General features: G+C 40.7%; 1 protein-coding gene across 1 annotated transcript in view; it reads right to left on the bottom strand.

Moving 5' to 3' along the window:
* LOC306818935 (protein NLRC3-like) overlaps positions 1-20,687 on the bottom strand; it is a 112,037-nt gene extending 91,350 nt beyond the window's left edge. The window contains exons 1-3 of the mRNA XM_079336673.1: positions 19,527-20,687; positions 18,534-18,683; positions 17,354-17,473 (exon numbers count right to left, since the gene is read on the bottom strand). Of these exons, the coding sequence (XP_079192799.1) occupies positions 17,354-17,473; positions 18,534-18,664 (251 nt within the window). The 5' untranslated portion in view covers positions 18,665-18,683; positions 19,527-20,687. The remainder of the gene's footprint in view (positions 1-17,353; positions 17,474-18,533; positions 18,684-19,526) is intronic.
* Positions 20,688-22,363: the final 1,676 nt, after the last annotated feature.

The following is a 22,363-nucleotide window of genomic DNA, read 5'->3' as shown; positions in this document are numbered from 1 at the left end:
AGACCAAGGAGAAGATTTCAAACTCTTCAACTGCAGAAGAAGAAGGGCGCTCTAAGACATTATGATTTATCTGCACAGTGGAGAACCCTGGTTTGCTGGTGCAGGTCTGATTATCGAGCCAGATGGAAAACTATTGATGAGAAGTTGTCAGAGAGCGTCCCAATCCAGGCATGTTTAGGGGATCAACAATTGGTTAAAAAAGCTCCTGGATAAAGGGAATAGCTGGATGAATTGATCCCTGAAAACATGGTTCAGTATTATCAGCAGGACTGGCCTGTCTGATGAAATAAAGATACTGAGGTGGTGCTGGCATGACCCCGACTTCACCCCCAACAAACTGGATGTTCCTTACAAGAGATGGACCAAACAAGGCCTCTCCTCTTACTCTTCTTTTTTTACCCAGTGTTGTGCAATGTTTCAAAGTTAAATGATTATTAACACACCTCGTAAGAAAACCAGGGCACCACCTGGCTGACCAGGAACAACTGTATTAATTATGGGAATTAATAAAGTTATTATGAATTTTTGATAGTTATTAATTATGAATTAAATCAACCTCATATCTGAATTATGAATTCTGCATCAATCGACTACCTGAAATCACACGAACAAGCTTCTGAGTTTTATGTGCAGAATTTAATGAAAGAAAAGGTGAACAATAACAGAATAATGACATGAATAAAATGTGTTATGAATGTGGAACCAAAATACAGTGACTGATATATTTGATGAAGGTGAACACCAGAAATGATAAATGTTATTATGACGACTTGAGTATGGTATTGTGGTTTAACTTTTGTCTGATAAACATGTTAATTTAGTTCGGGACAAAAAGTGGAGTGAACGGAGGAAAAACTTTAGATTAAAGGAGAGTGGGAAGTAAAAAGGACACGATGTGACACGACCCTCTGCAGGTTTGACCAGCTGTTGAATGAGTCTTACTTTGTTGTAGAATCAACGAATCCGCCTTAGAGGGACCGAAGAATTCTGCGGTCCAGAACTGCTTTGACAATTCAGGTCGGAGTCGGTTCTACTGTGCAATTGGGTCGCGTCCTGAGTGTCCAACGGCCTCCCGGAGAGCTCTGAGATTTATCCAAAAGTATTTCTGTTGATGAACGATCGCTAACTTCCTGCTAACTGAAATGGCCAATTCAGTTAGTTCAGATAACGAGATCGTTTAAGAGTCAATGGTGGGAAAAGGAAGAATTCCAAAAATGTCCAAAAATGATGAAAAACGATTTAATTAAAAATGCGCGTGCACGAGCCTTAACGGGAGTTTCTCAAGGCTTAAAGGTGCCGCTGGTTATATTGAAAACTTGAAGCAGAAACGTTGGTTAATAAAATACAAAAATTGGAAAAAACAAAGTTGAAAAGTTAGCGCGCTAAAAGTTAAAGGTTCCGTCTTGACGAACGGAGTAACAAAGGTTAAAATCCAAAGAGTGTGGATAGAACAAGAAAAGCAGGAGTTGGTCGCACTGAACGGGGGATTATCTATAATTTCAGATAATCTAATTATTGAGAATAACTAACCATGTGAGGTACTTAAAGTACCTTACCTCAAAACAAGGCCTCTCCTCTTACTCTTCTTTTTTTAACCAGCAAACATTTCCAAACACTGAAAAGACTCTTTGCTTCAAGATTTCGTCAAATACGCCACCATTTAAACAGTTTGATGACAGAGACTGAAAAAGTCTTTGACAATAATCTCATACAAGTTTTCATAGCTGCCTATAGAGGGGACTCTGGGATTCAAATCATTTACAGGTTGTATAGAGGGCTACAAGAGGAAAACAGAGAACATACCACCTACATCAAACACAAACGGGAAAAGGAAACTAACTTCCACATCTGTGAAGAAGCTTTTGGGAAAATACTGTGAGTTTGAGTGGAAGATCACAAGCTCCATCTCCTGGAGAACATTGGGTTGGAAGAGTCTGATCAGATACTTTATTAAAGCTGTTCAGAAATCTCATGACACAGACTCTATCTCACTTCTCTTCAGTGCTATCTCCTGGCTCCTGGGCCCAACCCCACATAGTTCTAGACCGGCCATGTTAAGGATGGTCCCAAAGCTCTTATACTGAAAGAAGGAGAGAGGAAGGAGATCTGAGGAGAGAGCTGACTTTACCCAAGTCTTTTTACTGACAGACAATATCTCTGTGCATCTCTGCTGGGAGGGACTAAGACACAAGTGGAGGACACTAGGATGCAATTAAGGGAACTGAGATGTACCCATAGACTCTTCTAGCTGCTGGAGGAATTGTGGCTCACAGGAAGCAAATCACTACCACCTGTTCTGTCCTAAAAAACACAGCGTCTGCTTTGAGATCCACAGAGAACCAACAGATGTCTTTAAAGTCAGATGTTACCCAGGAATGGGAACAAGTCTTCCTTGCTAACCTGCATTCATCCACTAAACCAAATACTCATTTGGAAGCCTGAGGATTGCTGGCAGAAAGGCCATAACAAAGAAATGTTCCTCCACCAGTGGAAGACTGCTACCATGTAGTTCATGGAATCTATTCAATGACACAGATCACTTGTTCTCTGAAGCTTCACAAAAACTCATTTGAGGATCTCTGGATAAAATGAAAATCCTATATCTCCCCTAAACTCCCATCTTTTCTTTCAACTGCTTTTCCTTTAGTTATGAACCCCTGTATACTTTGTTTTTGTCTTTGTTTTTCTTTTCAGTGGGAGATCACCTCATCTCTTACATCTGATTTATTTTGTTCTGTGTTAAAGCACAAAAACATAAAAGGAGGAATCACTCTATTGTTTAAGCACATATGACTGTACTGTACAAATGTCTCTGAATATGTGTGATTACAAATACAATTTAAAAAAAGAAATATGACTGAAATGAAGTGCGAGCTGATTCCTCTGTCAGTCCCTGATGGATGAAGCTCTCCTCAGCTTGCAGAGCTTCTCCACACACAAGATGGTGGAGGTTCCTCCTCTGTGGATCATCAGCTGCTCCTCTCTGCTCCACCAGAGTCCTGATCACTCACATTATCACAGAGATCATCTCCAGCTAATGAGAGAAGAAGAGAGATGACAGAAATCATTTTCATCAGCTGGGAGTCATCAGATTCCCCCACAGCGCTGTAACTAAGCTCCGCCCCCACTCCACCTTTGGACTTTAACACTGAACGGTTTCATGTTGGTGTCTGAGTGTGAGTTTACACTGAGTTATGAGAGCTTCACGTCCACACACACTCAGACACACACAGCGTCGTTCTGTCCTACAGCTCTGACAGCCGACTGTTCTCCTCTCCACTTTAAAGAGTCAGAGCAACACATTCAGTTCAGAGAAGAAACAGGACTTATTATAGTCAGGTCAAAGGTCAACTAACCATGGGAGGAAAATAGAAGAAGGCGCAGTTTGGACATGAATCCTCTCTGATGTTTCTTTGTTTCTGTCAGTTGTCCTTCCTGCATTTGTTCCTGCAGCTGTGTAACTTTAGTCTTTGAGCCTGTTTGTCTTCAACTTCTTCATATGATTCATATCGTTTGTTCACAGTCTGTGAGATATGGTGATATATGGTGATATAAAGATAGCTCCGCCCCTTTTATGAAACTCTTCTCAGGTTGATCACCAGCTTCATGTGACTGTTCAACACCATCTCTTCTGTCAGGGTTAGTGAAGCCAGATCACAGAAAACAAACCCTGAATATGTTGAACTCTCTTTGTAGTAGAGAACCAAGAAAAGGATTTCTCCAACAACAAACAACAAGAATGTAAATATATGTATGAGCTGATATGTGGAGGGTTTACTAAAGAACACTGAGAGACTGACCTCAGAGTCTTCAGTCCATAGTTTGGATTCTTCTGAAGATCACTCAGCAGCTTCACGTCTGAATCCTGCAGGTAGTTGAAGCTCAGGTCCAGCTCTCTGAGATGGGAGGGGTTGGACTTCAGAGCTGAGGCCAGAGAAGAACAGCTGATCTCTGACAAACTGCAGTTCCCCAATCTGAATAAAAAATAAAAGAAGTAAATGTAGATGACAGTGAGCTTTATACATGAATGTGTGATGTTGTCCACATGAACACACTGATGTGATCATCATCTGTTCATTCACACATTGAAGGACTTCATAGTGATTCATTCATGTTTTTGTACTTCCTGATCATTCTTAGATTGAAACGTACAATATGTTGAATTTTATTAGAATCTTTACATTTAAATATCTGAATTCATTTCAAATGGACTAAACCCATGTTAAAATAACAGTCAACAATGAAGTCTTGAAGCATTGTGATGTTAAAGTGTTTGTTCAGCATGCTGGTAACTGTAAGAGTGGACTGAATCTATTTGATATTAATATGAGGCTGTGATAGAGCTGTCACCTTTCTCTCCTCCTTTCTTCTCTGAGGGAGAAACTCTTCATCCTTACATTTGGACTTTAGGAGCTCTCTTAAGGACTGACATGCTTTGTGAATAACCTTGATCTTTACCAGGATCTAGTCTTTAATCTAAGTAGAAATGTAGCTGCAGCGTGTTCCAGCTCCAGCTGTCTGCCACTGTGGCTGAAACTTCTCTTCTCCCTCCTGTTGTCCTCGTGCCCTGCTGTCACTCTCCACTCTTCTCAGGACTTTTTTCATTTCAATCTTGATTTGAACCCGTCTGTTGTCGGGATCTGATGCTTTTAAAGCCTTGAACCAAAAGTCTTTTTCATGACAGAAAGCCTGGACTAAAATCTGTGTGCCAGTGCACAATTCAAGTGTAGCGAGCGCTCACAGGAGTGACAGCAGTGAAGCTGTCGGGTACGTTGACAACACGTCCAACTTATTAAGGCAGTCAAAAAGATAGCACGCCAACGTGAACATCACTGCAAGCAGGAACAAAGAGAGTGTGGAGCAAAGCCAAGTCTCCTTTGCATTTAAACAGCCTCTTGATAATGATTCTGAACGGGCCAAAGACATAACAAACACCACTGCTGTTTTTATTACAGTGGATTACATGCAGAATGGGACTTTGTGTTTTTACAGCTTCTTATATTGACAGAGGGAAATATGAATAGTTGTGAGATGAAACTGTCCCAGCTTTATTTTGTGCTCTAAAAAGTGCTGACTTCATAAACAGAAAGGTGTCAGTGTTTGTCTCTGTCATTTAAAACACATCTTTTTATATATACTATAGGCTATATGGATGATTTTATTTCATTCATTTCTTGTATTGATTGGAGACTCTTTTGGTTATAAGTATATTTGATTTGATGTTATTTTTGAATGTTTCATTTAAAATGTCATGAAAAAGAAACCTGAGCAGGTGAAGTCTGAACTGTCCATGCTGAACTTAAGACAATGTGTAAAAGGGAAGTTGTAAATGTTCCTGATAAAGAAAAAGAAAGTGTTGCATCAGGTCCCTTACTGGACCCAAAATGTACCCAACCCAATCTTCAGAACTGAGAACCGTACCCAACCCAAATGTTTGTGTAGCGTTACAGCCCGAGTAGAGACACAGCTGATAGTAAAATCATTTCATCAAGTTCTCAACAAATCAAAATGTGAACCATGTTTGAACAGCATCCCCCCCTTTTTAAAAGCAGGGATAAGACGGGGGTCCTTCATGTTGTAGCTCACCTCTTTTTATGTCTGATTATTTGATGTTTCTGTAAAAGTCTGACAGAGTTGACTCAAATCTGGGACACAACTTTAACAGGTCCAAATGTTCCTAAAAACAACATTTTAAAGTGTTGATGACTATAATAGTATTTTACACCTTTAGTATCAGAAGGTTTTATAGTTTGAAGAGTTTGACTCTTTTTTAAATAGTATAAAGTTTTAAATTGTTTTCTGCCATCGGGCAGGTTTAGACATGAAACAAAGAAATCAGAACCAACATTTGGGATTTCAAATTAGTTTCATCATGAAAATCTTTTAAAGGAATTTTCATTAAAAAAAGGAATAAGTTCATATGTAAGTGGTATTTTTAAGTTTGTTTGTTTGGGACATGATGTTTCCCAATTCTCAAGAATGGGTGAAATTCAAACACAGTCAACACAGTTTCTATTATATTCATATCTATATTACAGTCAGTGATCTGACCTCAGAGTCTCCAGTCTGCAGTTTGGACTCTGCAGATAATCACACAGCAGCTTCACTCCTGAATCCTGCAGCTTGTTGGAGCTCAGGTTCAGCTCTCTGAGATGGGAGGGGTTGGACTTCAGAGCTGAGGCCAGAGAAGAACAGCTGATCTCTGACAACCTGCAGTTCCTCAATCTGAATAAAGAATAACAGAAGTAAATGTAGATGACAGTGAGCTTTATACATGAATGTGTGATGTTGTCCACATGAACACATCATCTGTTCATTCACACAGTGAAGGACTTCATAGTGATTCATTCATGTTTTTGTACTTCCTGATCATTCTTAGATTGAAACGTACAATATGTTGAATTTTATTTGAATCTTTACATTTAAATTAGAGCTGCAGCTATCGAATATTTTAGTAATCGAGTATTCTATCGAATATCCGAATCGATTAATCGAATAAATCATGCTTTTGCTTAATTAAGGTTTAACTCGTCTCGGGTCGTCCCTACAAACCTGCTTCTTTGAAGTTACCATGGTAACGCCTGCTTGTTACAACCAACCATGTTTTAACTCATTCCCCGCCATTGCCAGAAATTTCCGTCATTTGGTGTTTTCAGTGTAATACGATAGGGGGCGCTCTGACGGATGTTGTGAAAAAGTTACAGGACTGTGGGGTCAAAAACCAACAAACAAGACCACCCGCGGGAAAGTAGAGAGAAAAAAAACAAACATTTTCTTCGTCCTTATTTTCTAGCGGGTGGAGTTCGATCAGTCTATATGTGAGTTTGACACGCGTCAAAAAGTAAACATTAGCCGTATATATGAGATAAAAGCTCTTGAACAGTACAAACATGCCGGCGCCAGCAAGGAGATATTCGGCTGCGGAAGCTTTAGAGTTAATTATCGATACAGACTCTGATAACTCATTTTTTGACCTCCGTGAAACTGATCTGGATGAAGACAGCAGCGGAGGGATTCAGGACCTACATTCAGAGCTTCAGGACGTGTAAGAGGTAAGATATGATCACGTTATTTTTTGATTCACCGTGATAGCATATGCATCTGCTAATTCATGAGATAATGTGACGTGGAAATAACATATCCCTCAGTTTTGTACATAAACGATGTACCAAATGAATTTTTGACAGACTTTTTCTTGTAATTTCCAGACACAGAGTCCAGGTCTCCAAGATCCAGGTCTCCAAGGTCCAGACACACACGTAGGTGCAAGAGGTGAGTCATGATAACATATTTTATTTAGTTTGATAGTATGTTACTTGGATTGTATGATTATTAGATACTACAAGACAAGAGCATCTGCTAATTTGTGAGAGAAGATAAAAAAAAAAGAAATAATTTAGCTTTCATTTTGTACACAAACTATTTACCAAATGAATATTTGATGACATTTTACTGTCATTTTACACACAGAGTCCAGGGATTCAAGGCCCAGGTCTCCTTTACACAGAACTACCCAAGGTGAAAGAGGTAAGATATGATATGAAGAGGTCGAAAAATAATGTTCCTCTCTTTGTGCACATCACACTGTTGAATAAAAAAATTGTCTTTTTAATTATTTACAGGTCGATCACAGCAAAGAGGCAGAGGTTGGACCTGTGGATCTTATGGGCGTGGTGGAGGTGAAGTACCTGGTGACCAAGCAAGAGGGTCTTTAAACCAGCCAGGTGCAGGTCCTGGTCCAGGTAATCTGATGTGGAAAGAAATGAACTGGCAGCCAAAAGACTTTCCTTTTCACTGAGAATCCTGGACCTCTAAATGATGCTGCTGCTCTTGATCATATCATTCCTAAGCCTGACCTTGAAATGTACGGGTCTACAGATGACATTTTGGCCACCCCCTACTTCAACAAGGTCATGTCCCGCAACCAGTTTGAAATCATATGGAGATTTCTACACTCCAATGATTATGAATCAAGGCCAGCAAATAGCACTGACAGGTTGTACAAAGTCCGCCCTGTCTTATATTACCTTATATCTAAATTCAGTCAAACGTATCAACCTAACACCAACATTTGCATTGATGAGGGTATGCTTCTGTGGCGTGGACGGCGAGCGTTCAGGGTGTACAATCCCCAAAAACCTGTCAAATATGGGTTCAAATCCTACATCATTTGCGATTCTGACACAGGGTACTGTTACAACATGAAACCCTATTGCGGAGAAGGCACTTCCCTGGGAGACACAGTTGTCTCTCTTCTTGATAAGCTTTTACTTCAACTAATGTTTTCTTATTGAAAATAATAATGATATTTAAGTGTTTGTAAAAACAAAGTATTTCTGAGTGTTTAAGAGAAGAAAAATGTCTAATATAGTTTGTAAATGTTGTAGTGCTACACTATTCAAAGAAATTTTATAATTTTATGTAATCATTTTTATTTATTTTAGTTATTTATTTTAAAATATAACTGTAGTTGTCAAATAAAAGTAAAAAGAATCCAAATGTAAACTCAAAATCAAATTTTTTTTTCTTGAAAATAAGTGTGTTTTACAAAAGTGCTGTTTTCTCAGCTTTTTGTCCGGAATGTTGTTTTTTTGTGAAAATGGCCGATATTCAAGTGCTGATAAAAAAAGACTGAATAAAATAGTTTTTTGTATATGAAAGCAGAGGCTCTGATCTTTCTTTTGATGTGTTCAATATTTACATATTCAAAGAACAAAATATTCTGTGAGTCTTGAAAGATTGGTGAAAATGGTGAAAAAGGCTGGCGCTGGCTGGCAAACATTCTAGAATTCTCTGGCGGGGAAAGAGTTAATGGCTGAAATAACAAATAGTGTTTTGTGTAGCCTACACATCTGTTACATTTAATTGAGAAAGCATTATGTTCTGTTGGATCAGTCACAGATTCAATCATTTTGTCAGATCAGGAAATTGAGAAAATTTGCTTGTGTGCATTCAGCGCGCTCACAGACTACAGAGACTACAGAGTAGTGATGTGTCGGCTCTAAGACTCGGCTCTTTGAAGTGAACGACAGGAGCCGGCTCGTCATTGGAAGCCAGATGGGAGCCGATTAGTTTTTGTCTTGTCTTTTTTCTGTTAAAGCCGGATATCATTGGTGAAGATGTGCGGTTGCGTCTGTGTCCTCACTGAGCAGGGGGAGGGGAGGGGTTATACACACAGCAGACGAACAGGAGAGAGAGACAGAGGTTGACACATCTGTTATGTCCTCCTCGTATTTTTCTTTAAGTTTCCTTTCATTAAAACTGAAAGTAAACACAGTCGTGAGTCTCCCGACGTGACTGCAGGTTTTTTTTTAGGACGGCAATTAAATGAATCGGAGCAACGATGTAACGCAGTTTTAAGAGGCAGCGTCAATCAAGTTATTTGTAGCAGCAAGAAAGGCCGGGGATGATCAGGCAAAGAGGAGAGGAGAAATGTTTATTTTGAACTTGATTTTTTAGAGACAGGATTTGATGCAGTGTTCCTTCATTGTCACCATTTAGTGTCTATGTGTTTAGGTGAGTGTATAAATAAAAGTGTGTTTATATCATAAACATTTGATATAATGCATATTTTTACAAAAAATCTGAAGAGCCACTTGGGAGCCGAAAGAGCCGGCTCTTTTTGGTGAGCCGAGCCAAAAGAGCCGGCTCTCTAAAAAGAGGCAGAATTCCCATCACTACTACAGAGAGTAGTCTCTGTAGACAGTGACAGACAGTCTGTCATAGACGTATGTGTATGACAGAGACTGTGAGAGGACGTTGCTATCGTTATGCTAGCTGCAGACACGGAGAGAGTGAACGGAGAAAAGCCGACGGTTTGACCGGATCACGTGTTCCCGACTCGGTCGTATGGATCACGGATCAACTGTGTGCTGACTAAAAGTTAAAAGGGGCGTGCCGCGCTCGTGTGTGTGTGTGTGTGTGTGTTAGCGCTGAAATGTTTTATAGTATAAAACATGTTTTAGCAAAGTTTTAATGACGCAAAAAAACAAACTTAGCAAAGCCTCGAGGCAGCGAAAATTCCTCAATGAATTTTTGTAATCAAGTTATTCGAGGAATCGTTTCAGCTCGAATTTAAATATCTGAATTCATTTCAAATGGACTAAACCCAGTATTTAGTATTTACATTACATCAAATATTTCCAACAGTGATCAGAGTCAGAGAAATATCAGAGATGTAACTGGACGTGTCTTGTCTTGGCGGCAGATTAGGGCTGGGAGATATATCCAGTTTTTAAGATATATGGATATATATTCAAACATGATATAAGACAATATCTTTAATATGGATATAGTTCATGTTGCATTAAAATATAGTTCTACACGTCTTCTGTAGAGCTGACAGTTCAGCTATTTCTCATCTCACTGTGTCTCCCTCTTCACCCTGCTCCTCCTCCTTCTCCTCTCTCTCTCTCTCTCTCTCTCTGAGCCTAACTCAAAAAACTCAATGGATAACAAAGCCCTGTTTGTATTGAGGACAGCCAGAATAGTAGTTATTTAGCTGACTCTTACTCCCAGCATGCTCTGCAACACCTAACACATGCTGGTGAGAAGTTTAGGGTGAATAAAAGCAGTCGTCTCCCATTGTTCTCTCTCTTCAAATGCTTCCAGCATCCAGAGACACAAGTCTACTCCTGCTTCACAGCACGCTGCTCTTTGTTTCAATGTTTTGGCGTGCAGGCAACCCGAGGCCTCAAGGAATGACAGTGTTCTGAATCCCCAGCTTGCATCATCCATTGAACGCATCTCGACGGAGATTCTCGGAGAGCGTCTTATTCACAGACCGAATTAAAAACGGTATTTAGAGTGTAAAGATCACGTCTGGTTCCATCCTGCAATGAACAGGACAACCACGGAGATCGCCTCGCTTGACAGAGAACACACCGATCCTGCTCATCCTCTGGGAACCGCCGCCGCCATCACAACTCATCTGCACGGAAACAGACTGGAGATCTGATTTCATGGTGGGACCTTTCCCCTCCTCAACCGCAGACAAACGCTTTACAAGTGAGGCTGAATCAGGTCTGAGCAGTGAGCTTTAGAGAGTGTGTTTAATAACTGAGTCATTCATGTGAAGTTGTGAAGATAATATTTGCTTCTTATCTGACCACTGCGTCTCTGGTTTGACTATTTTAAAAGCTCTTTGTCCGCTGCGTCCCGTGTGTGTTTCTCTGTGAACTCTAGCGTTATATCCGGGTAATATCTTCATGTTCAGGAAGACCAGTGTAAACACTGTCTAACAGAAATTCAGCCTCTGGCTTCTAGTGTTCAACTTCATTATTCACAAGTTTTGCACGAGTTTCAGACTGTGATCCAGCATCTTCAGACCACACACACACACACAGTAGTAAGTAAGCGTGCATGAGCTGAATATTATTAAGTGTGAAGCGGTCTGTCCTTGATTTTCAAAAGAACATCAATTTAGTTTTGCCAGATTTGAGCACACGTCTTAATTGATTAAGATATATCTGAATGGCATCAAAAGTAGATTGTAGCTTTTGTCTGGCACCTGTTAATGATGAAGCAGAACAATACAAAATAGTGTCATCGGCATAAAAGTGAAATGCAGTCAGTGATCTGACCTCAGAGTCTCCAGTCTGCAGTTTGGACTCTGCAGTCCCTCACACAGCAGCTTCACTCCTGAATCTTGCAGGTTCCGGTTCCTGCTCAGGTCCAGCTCTCTGAGATGGGAGGGGTTGGACTTCAGAGCTGAGGCCACAACGTCACAGTGAGTCTTTGAGAGTCCACAGTTAAAAAGTCTGTAGTGACACATATAATAGACAATTAAGAGTAATGAAAGAAGTGTTGATATTCACGTCTCACATCTGGTGACTGAAGTTTGACAGGTCCTGTTTGGTCTTAACTTTACACATCAGTGGAATCGCTCACTGAGTCTCCTCACTGCTTTTCAAACCTGCACATTCTTCATCTTTCAATCATTTACTAAATGTTACAGATGTGTAACCCTGCTGCTAAAACAGCTTAAAATAGTTATTAAAAGAGTCATAAACAACATAATTATTGGTTTAGTTCATCAGTTCATGTTGTATTTATTTGATGTAACACACTCGAGCTGTGATTACTAAGTCAGTGAGTTTATTTTTGCAGTTTTGTACGACTAAAATCAACAGTAGTTTTGCAGTGCAGATTGATGTGCAGCAAAGTAAAAGTCTGCGATGCAGGACGAGAGATTCTTTTTTTATGAAGCCAGAGTGAGTAAGAGATGGTCACCATGTTGTCACCTTGTTAAATGTAGAAGTTGATAAACAGCAGCACTAAGTGATAAAGATGGACAGAGGATAATTCATCAGTTAGGAGTGAGAAGAGTTCCTGTAGAAGTCATGAAACTGAGTGAAGTGTGTGTCATCTTAAAAAGCTGCACTTCACATGTCTCAGTCAGCCAGCTGCTCACTTCATTGTGCTCGTTTTTCTGCCTGTTAGCAAACAAGTTATGGCTTTGCAAAGTCATTCAAACCAGTTCATGTGATTTAGTGATCCTGTAACTAATAAAGGTAAACATCATTCATGCTCATGATTTCATTTAGAGGTCAAAATCCTGATTTGACTCAAACAAAGCTGCTGTTCCTTAAACTGTGTGTGTGTGTGTGTGTGTGTGTGTGTGTGTGTGTGTGTGTGTGTGTGTGTGTGTGTGTGTGTGTGTGTGTGTGTGTGTGTGTGTGTGTGTGTGTGTGTGTGAGATTTATGGTTACTGTGCTCAGGACCTCGCTCCTCCAGAACCTAGAAAGACGTGCATTTATCCAGGAGGGTTACACATGGAAACACATGGAGTTTGATTTAGGATGAGCTCATGTCTATAGTGATCTAAAGTGGGATCTATTCAGAGGACTCTCTCTGCAGTAGAAAACCATTTGAAAGTCATTGAACAGTGACTCTGGAGGAGGACCATCTCATTCTCCAGCCGTCTGACTCACTTCTATAAAGGTGAAAATACAGAGACTGCTGCAGAATGATCCAGAAATCAAACAAGTCAGCCAAGAATCAAATGTAGTGAGGTGAAGGATCTCCTGTAAGAACACTTTATCTGTGATCTACCTGCTGACATGTTCAGAGATGATGCTCATGATTGACTAGTAATGCCTGCAGAGGCTGGAAGGGGGCGCTCACAGCATCTCTCTTTTCAGGGATTAACACTATCACACATCTCAGTCACTTCTTTGGGAATTCTCTCCTGAATGTGTTCACAAAACAACTATCAAAAACATTTATGAACTCAGGACAAAAACCTCAAAAACATCACGTCTGAAAAAAACTACCACTGACTGTTTCTCCTGAACATTAACAGAGGAACAGTTTTTAGTGACCAGAGAGGATTTACTTTAGTTTATTAAATTATTACATAGGGCTGGGAAATTAATTTAACATTATTACAAACTGACTTTCAGAACAATTAATCGATGTCATCTCGCCCATGTCAATTATTTTAATTATTTTCAGGACAGAGTCACGTGAAGACACGTCCAATCCACGACCTGGATGTTTGAACACATTTTGTCTTCATGGAAGACGACGTCCAACAAAAACAAGTCAAATGAAAACACTGAAGAAAAAAGTTTCTCTGTTAGAGAAGTTAATTTCTCCTTTAAAACTAAAATGTGTAGTTTTCATCTCAAGAGATGATTTGATTTCAATTCTAAATATTCACTTAATAACCACTCGATAGTTCATCAGATATTCACTCCTTCATTAGAAACATATCCCAGCTTTAATAGTGGAGCACATTTACAGTAGAGACCATGTCAGTGAACTATGAGGGAAAAAACTAAAACTAAATCATCTTTTCTTAATCTTAACTGAGGTCACATGTTCAATAAATGGTGATATTGATTTGAGGTCAACCAGCACTATTAGTACATGACACTGATTTATAATGTTCATCACATCTGGACTTACTTTGCCTTCCTGCAGTTCCTCACAGCTGGAATCAGTCTCTGTCGTCCCTGGTCTGATGTTTTGTACTTCAGCAGGTCCAACTCATCCAGAACCTCCTCGGACATCTGCAGCATGTAGGCCAGAGCAGAGCACTGAAACACAGAGAGTTCCTTCTCTGATCTGTTCTCTGACTTCAAGAACTCTTGGATCTCCTGATGGACTGAGAGGTCCTTCATCTCCGTCAGACAGTGGAAGATGTTGATGCTTCTATCAGGAGATTCATCATCACTGTTCATCTCCTTCAGGTTGTTGATGACTCTCTGGATCATTTCTGGACTGTTGTCTGTCTGACCCAGCAGGCCTCCTAAGAGTCTCTGGTTTGACTCCAGAGAAAGACCATGAAGGAAGCGAACAAACAGGTCCAGGTGACCGTTCTTACTTCTCAGGGATTTCTTCATTGCTTCCTTTAGGAAAACATCAAGAGTTGAATTTACATGTTTTTCTCCCAGAAAAGTCCTCAGTACTGTTGTGTTCCTGTTGGTGAAACAGTGGAACATGTAGACTGCAGCCAGAAACTCCTGAACGCTCAGATGAACAAAGCAGTAGACTGTTTTCTGGAAGATCACACACTCTGTTTTGAAGATCTCTGTACAAACTCCTGAGTACACAGAGGCCTCTGTGACATCCAGACCACACCGCTCCAGGTCTTCATGGTAGAACATGATGTTTCCGTCCTTCAGATGTTCAAACGCCAGCCTCCCCAGTTTCAGAAGAAGTTTCCTGTCGGCCTCCGTCAGCTCATGTAGACTCGTCTGATGTCCCTCACCATACTTGTTCTTCTTCCTCTTTGTCTGAACCAGCAGGAAGTGTGAGTACATGTCAGTCAGGGTCTTGGGCAGCTCTCCTCTCTGCTCTGTGCTCATCATGTGCTCCAGAACTGTGGCAGTGATCCAGCAGAAGACCGGGATCAGACACATGATGTGGAGGCTCCTGGATGTCTGGATGTGTGAGATGATTCTGCTGGACAGATCTTCATCACTGCACCTCCTCCTGAAGTACTCCTCCTTCTGGGCGTCAGTGAAGCCTCGTACTTCTGTTACCCTGTCAACACATGAAGGAGGGATCTGATTGGCTGCTGCAGGTCGAGAAGTGATCCAGATGAGAGCTGAGGGGAGCAGATTCCCCTTGATGAGGTTTGTGAACAGTGTGTTTAACGATGACTTCTGCGTGACATCAGACACAACCTCCCTGTTTGTGAAGTCCAATGGCGGTCTGCTTTCATCCAGGCCGTCAAAGATGAACAACAGTTTACAGACAGCGAGCGTCTCTGCTGCCACCTTCTGTAATGTTGGATGGAAAACACGGAGCAGCTCAAGAAGACTGTAGCGCTTATCTCTGACCAAGTTCAGCTCCCTGAATGAAAGCAGGACCAGCAGACTGACGTCTTGGTTCTCTGAGCCCTCGGCCCAGTCCAGAGTGAACTTCTGCACTGAGAAGGTTTTTCCAACACCAGCCACGCCGTTTGTCAGAACCACTCTGATGGGTTTCTGTTGGTCGGGTTGAGCTCCTGTCTTTGGTTCCTGTTGGTCGAGTTGAGCTCCTGTCTTTGGTTTCTGTTGGGCGGGTTGAGCTCCTGTCTTTGGTTCCTGTTGGTCGGGTAAGGCTTTAAAGAGGTCCTGGCACTTGATTGGAGTCTCATGGACGGTCTTCTTTTCAGACTCTGTCTCCATCTGTCTCACCTCATGTTGGGTGTTCACCTCTTCTCTCTGCCCCTCTGTGATGTGGAGCTCAGTGTAGATCCTTTTGAGGGGGGTTCTACTTCCTGTTTCATCACTTCCTTCAGTCACATGTTCACATCTTGTCCTCAGACTGACCTTATGTTGATCTAAAACCTCCTGCTGACCTCTATCTACTGAAAGAGAGAATGATACAATCTGATTATTGTTTTCAGATGTTTTTGTAAAAGAAGTAAAAAGAGTTTTAATTTCTAGCCTTTTGACATTGACCAATAAAAGTCGTGTTTGAGGAGATCACAGAAGCACAAAGGTGTACAGTCTTACTTTGTTCAGTGCTGCTCTGACTGACTGTCTGCAGTCCAGCTCCTGGTCTGGATCTTTTTCCATACTGAGGACAGGACGTCTCCTCCTCTCTAACATGAGTCCTCTTCATCCCCCTGTGAAGACATGTCTTTAGAACTAAACTGATGGTTGACTGATAGAAAATATGAAGATTAACTTCCGGTTATGGCGTCTACCTGAATGGCAGCGAGATTCAGTTTGAATTTCCATTTCAACATGGAGTCACTCAGTTGCCCACGCTTGCCTCAGTACCGAGTATATTACAACTTTCTCTACAAAAACGCCAAACGCACGTAAATATAAACCGTAAAAAGTGGGTGAAGTCGATGACGTTAACGACGCTAGCAAAGATCGCACCTCGCTGGATAGAGAAGATGAGGACAATGCTAATGCTAGCGCGAGCGGCCAGGTAGACGACGAGACTAACACTTTAGTTAGTGATCAATTGAAGGACTTCTTGGAGGATAATAATGTCCTTTCTAAATATCAGTCAGGCTTGAGAAAACAACATAACCCTGTTACAGCTGCATTTAAGGTTTGGAATGACATTTTTGAAGCAATTGATTTCAAAAAATGTTGTGTAGCTCTATTTATTGACCTTTCAAAGGCATTTGATACTGTTGATTACAGATTATTGATCAACATCTTACATCAAATTGGCCTGTCAAAGCAAGCAGCACAATGTTTTGACAACTATCGGCAGGATCCACTTTGTCCTTTTTAGAAATCTCAAAGGGGGTCCCCCAGGGTTCGATATTAGGACCCATTTTATTTTCCATTCATATTAACAATGTGTTGAATGCCATGTATCACTTTGATGCTGATGATACTATCATCTATTGTTGCTCAACATCTGTTGCACAAGCTTTTGAGTTTATGCAATCAGCATTTAATGTTGTCCAGTCTCGGCTGAGGGAACTAAAGTTAGTCATAAACTATGATGAAACAAAGCTCGTGTTGTTTTCACATTTACGTGAAAAACCAACAAATGTACCCTTGAATTTTACATCCCAAGGAAATACAATTGAGCTTGCAAAAGCTACAAGTACCTGGGTTTGCTTCTGGAATATGAACTATCATTTAAAGCACATATCGCCAAACTCGTCTCCAAACTCAAAGTGAAGCTGAGATTTTATTATAGAAATAAATCCTGCTTTTCACTCAGGGCGAGGAAACTTCTTGTTTCTTCTGCCTTCCTTCCTTTGTTGGATTATGGCGATGTGCTGTACATGGGCGCCTCTGCTCAATGTTTACAGTCATTGGATACCGTGTATCAATGCGCGTTGAGATTTGTGACAGGTTGTAGACGCCTTACTCATCACTGTGACCTGTACATGAAATCTGATTGGCCACCCTTGAGACAAAGAGTTAGTAAGAAGACTTACTTTGTGTTCGAGGGTCCACGTTTAGTTCTGAAGTTATAAGGATGACTTTTGGACCGATCACTCTTCAGAGACTGACAGCTGGGTACAGGAGACTCTGCTCTCTGTCTGCTCCTCTGAACTCTGTAAAAAACAACACATTTGATATTTTTATGTATATGAATGTTTAATAGAGCTGCAGCTATCGAATATTTTAGTAATCGAGTATTCTATCGAATATACCGTCGATTAATCGAGTAATCAAATAAATCATACTTTTGCTTAATTAAGGTTTAACTCGTCTTGGCTCGTCCCTACAAACCTGCTTCTTTGCAGTTACCATGGTAACGCCTGCTTGTTACAGCCAACCACCTCTGCTCTACAGCTGCTGATGATGCTCACCATATTACTGACAGGGTCCCAAATTCACTTTCTGATTCACTGGTCAAGGCGGCAGGTAGATGGAAAAATACAGGCCAAACACGTTTTAATGGCTGAAATAGCAAATACTGTTTTGTGTAGCCTACACATCTGTTACAGTACATTTAATTGAGAAAGCAATTTGCTAAATTATTATTCCACAAACAAGTTCAGTCTTGATTTAGCTTTGAAGACATTAGACATTTCAGATAATCAGCCTGTATATTGTTAAAAGTGTATCTCTGTCTGCTCCTGCAGCGCGCTCACAGACTACAGAGACCATAGACATTCGTCTATGACAGAGACTGTGAGAGGACGTTGCTATCGTTATGTTAGCTGCAAACACGGAGAGAGTGAACGGAGAAAAGCCGACGGTTTGACTTGGTCTCGGTCGGTCGTATGGATCACGGATCAACTGTGTACTGACTAAAAGTTAAAAGGGGCGGGCCGCGCTCGTGTGTGTGTGTGTGTGTTAGCGCTGAAGTGTCTGTGTGTCAGAGAGAGGAGCAGGTAGCTGCAGCTACATTAAACGTGTTTTATACTCATAGCAAAGTTTTGATGACGCAAAAAAACCCAAAAACTTAACGACGCCTCGAGGCAGCGAAAATTCCTTGATGAATTTTTGTAATCAAGTTAGTAAAGTTATTCGTGGAATCGTTTCAGCTCTAATCTTTAACAAACTCTCTGAGGACAAAACTATAAAAGAAGCTGTAAATATAAAAAGGGCTACAGCTGTGGATGATGAGAAGCTTTCATGGTTTGTTTCTTTGCTAAGAAGACTTACTTTGTGTCCGAGGGTCCACGTTTAGTTCTGAAGTTATAAGGTTCAACTTTGGACCGATCACTCTTCAGAGACAGACAGCTGGGTCCAGGAGACTCTGCTCCGTCCTCCTCTTCCTCTAAACTCACATCCATGATCTGATCTGAAGTCAGTCTTAGAGGAAACACAGAAACACTCACTGAGAGATCAACACAAGAGAAACAGGAGACATGATCTAACACACACACACACACACACACACACACACGCACACACACACACACACACACACACACACACACACACACACACACACTGTAGTAGAGATAATAACAATAGCTCAGGCTGGGCGCTCGTTCTGTGTTTGTCACTAGGTTCACACCAAGGTGTCGGCCAGAACACCACTTAAGGCCACGTTTCCAGGGAGTATGATGAAAGAAAGGGCAGAGAGAGATTTCACACTGTTCAGCTCTTCTTTACTTTCCAATAGAGCAGCACATACAGCTAGTTGGAACTGGTTGTTTCACTTATGCATGTGTGTGTGTGTGTGTGTGTGTGTGTGTGTGTGTGTGTGGTTTTCTATAAAAAGAAAGAATAACAAAATACAGTCTCAATCATAAATAACATAAATGACTTCACCTATATAAAGTAATATTGTCAGTCAAATATAACCATACATTTACACAGAAAGCCATTCAGTAGTTATAATCACATTTCTCTTCACACTGTCTTAAACTAACAAACTCAAACACACAATGCACAGGTCTCTTTAACATTTCAGTCCTGTTAAGTTACTGCTAACAACTTGACAGAGCATTTCCTGTTATAGAAATCCTCTAACTGCCGGAACCAGCAGGATGCTTTTATTTTGAAACATACAGGCAAGCTGCTACATCCGGTTGCCGAATTAGCGTAGTTGAAAGGCAAGCTAAATAACAATACTTAATTAACACTAAACACTTTGGGCTCAATCACAACTGTCTAAACACTACGTAATAAGTCTATAAATGAACGTGCCTTTAACTCAACATGACGCATCTCACGCTGACGCGCAGAGTCACGTGAGCAGAGGGACGTAAATTAGCGTGCACGCAATCAGCTGTCATTAACGTGTCTGATCATAGCGCGCGCACGCGGGCTCCGACTTTCATTCATATCAACCAAACAACATCCATATGAGTAAACAATATGACAAATATGCAAGAGATGAATACTCACACTTTAATTTACGCACAAACAGCTTCTATTATTATTATTATTATTTTTTTTTTTTACAGGGACAGTGCATATTAATAAACATTTCAGTAAATTTGCCAGAGTTAGCCAAAAGGCTAATTTTCATCTGTTGTCCCTGGCCAGATTTTATAAAGGGCTCCCTAAAAAAAACACAATAAAATTCAAACATTGAAAAAAGCCACAAATGGAACAACATGAGAGTAATTAAGTGGACAGACAAGCAGTCACAGGTGAAAATACATAAACCATACAGGACAAACAAGAAGCAGCATTTGGTAAAAAATGTCTAACATGCAGGACCGTCTGTCCAGCATTGAGCAGACATAATATACAAAATTTAACAGGTATTAGTAAAAGCACGTTGCCAATAACATCCCAAAGTCAATGTGACGTGCACACAGGACAACATGAAACACAATTATACAATAAACACAGATGACACCAGGCCACATATGAAACATTGAGTGAGCTATGCCTGAAGCTCACAACAATACAAACTAAAACATGCAGGCCACATTCATTAAAAACACAGGGCACGTTCACCAACAAGCAGACACTAGATGGCAGTAGCGGGCGGAACTGATTCAGTGCTGACAGATGTGGTTATTAATTAGCCAGTGTTTCAGGTGAGAACTAAATGAGTGGTAAGTGTTGCGCTCTCTAATCAATGTTGGGATGTTGTTCCATTCACGAGAGGCTGTAACAGAAAAGGCTGACTGACTAAAAGCACACTTCCTCAGAGGAATAATGCAGTCGCCTCTTGAGACACCCCTCGTGAAGTGATGTGTATTTGTTCGCATGACTACAAAATCTCTGAGTGGGGGAGGAGCCAAACCATGTATGATCTTATAAAGGAGGCAGGCATTTTGGTATTTAATCATGTTCTCCCAGCTCAGAAGGTTGTATTTTGTGAGGATTGAACAGTGGTGGAATTGCTTTGTTTTTTTGTCTAAAACTTTTATTGTCTGTTTATACCAAGTGGTTGTAATGTGGTGTGACTCGCCTGAGACCAGCTTGTCAAACAGTAGGTCATGTGTGAGAAAATCATTGAATGCATGTACATTATGGCTGCTTCAGTGAACATGGAGTTTCTGATCAATCTGAAGTTGGCAAGGTTAAATTTAATTTGTTTACAGACTTTTTTTTACATGTGTTTTAAAGTTGAGGTTGGAGTCAAGTATAATGCCAAGGTATTTTAATTCTTTTACAATCTGTAGTTTATCACCAGACACAAGTATGTCTGGATCTTTTTCTTTAAAGTTATATGTTTTTGTGAAAAACATACCAACAGTTTTAGACACGTTAAGTTGGAGACAGCACTGATTAAGCCCTGCTGTAATTTTGACCATTGCGGTTGTTAGTTTGGAAGCAACTTCTGCTTTTGTTAAACCATGCACATACAAAACAGTATCGTCCGCATACATTTGAATGTTAACCTCAGGACATACAGTTGGCAGGTCATTTACATACAGGCAGAATAAAAGTGGGCCCAGTATAGATCCCTGCGGTACGCCAGTGGACAAACAGAGGGCGTCAGATTGATAATTAAGTATTCGCACACTTTGAGAGCGGTTGGAGAGATAGGATTCTACCCATTTCAGGGCAGCGGCCGAGAAATTAAAGGAGGATAACTTAGATAGAAGAACCCTGTAATTTACAGTGTCAAATGCCTTTCTGAGATCCAGAAAGACCGCACCAACAAAGCCACGGTTATTTAGCAGTGATTTGATTTTTTCAATAAAGAAGCAATTAGCTGTCTCTGTTGAATGGTTGGATCTGAATCCAAACTGCATTGAATGCAGGTGGAAAGAGCTGTTATTCAGGTGATGTATAATTTGCTCAGCAGCGCATTTCTCTGCAACTTTAGACATAATAGGAAGAATACTGATGGGCCTATAATTGCAGGGGGAATGGGGATCACCAGCTTTGTAAATTGGTGTGATAACTGCAGATTTCCACACCCTTGGAAATTCACTCTGAGATATTGAGAGGTTAATGATTTTGGTGATGGGTTTGGCTAATGCTGGATCAAGATCCTTAATCATTGTTGTGTCCATCCCAAAATCATTTTTTGCTCTTGATGACTTGAGGGATCTAATAATTTCTGTGATCTTTAATTCATGAACATTACTAAAATTGAAAGCTGGCTCTGTTGTGTTTGCCAAACTCAGATTAACCTGCCTAGCAGAAAAGCTCTGTGCAATAGTTGCGACAGAATCAACAAAGTATTGATTAAGCGCTCCAGTTACTTGAGCTGGGTCCTTAGTCAGGTTTCCATTCAGGCTTAGTTCAATTTGTTTTCCTGCTTTTGTTTGTTGACCCAGGAGCTTCTTTAACTGACTCCAAATTAATTTAGGATTTCCCCTCGCGCCTCACTAATTATTGTCATAAAAAAATCAGTGCTCTCTCTCTCTCTCGTCGATCGCCCCTAACTGGTACCAACAAACAGCTGACTGTGTTTTGTAGCGCTCTCTCTCTCTCTCTCTCGTCGATCGCCCCTAACTGGTACCAACAAACAGCTGACTGTGGTTTGTAGCGCTCTCTCTCTCTCTCTCGTTGATCGCCCCTAACTGGTACAACAAACAGCTGACTGTGGTTTGTAGCTCTCTCTCTCTCTC

Source organism: Symphodus melops (assembly GCF_947650265.1).
Source record: "Symphodus melops genome assembly, chromosome: 23".
NCBI lineage: Eukaryota > Metazoa > Chordata > Actinopteri > Labriformes > Labridae > Symphodus > Symphodus melops.
This window is presented reverse-complemented; position numbering and strand designations above follow the sequence as displayed.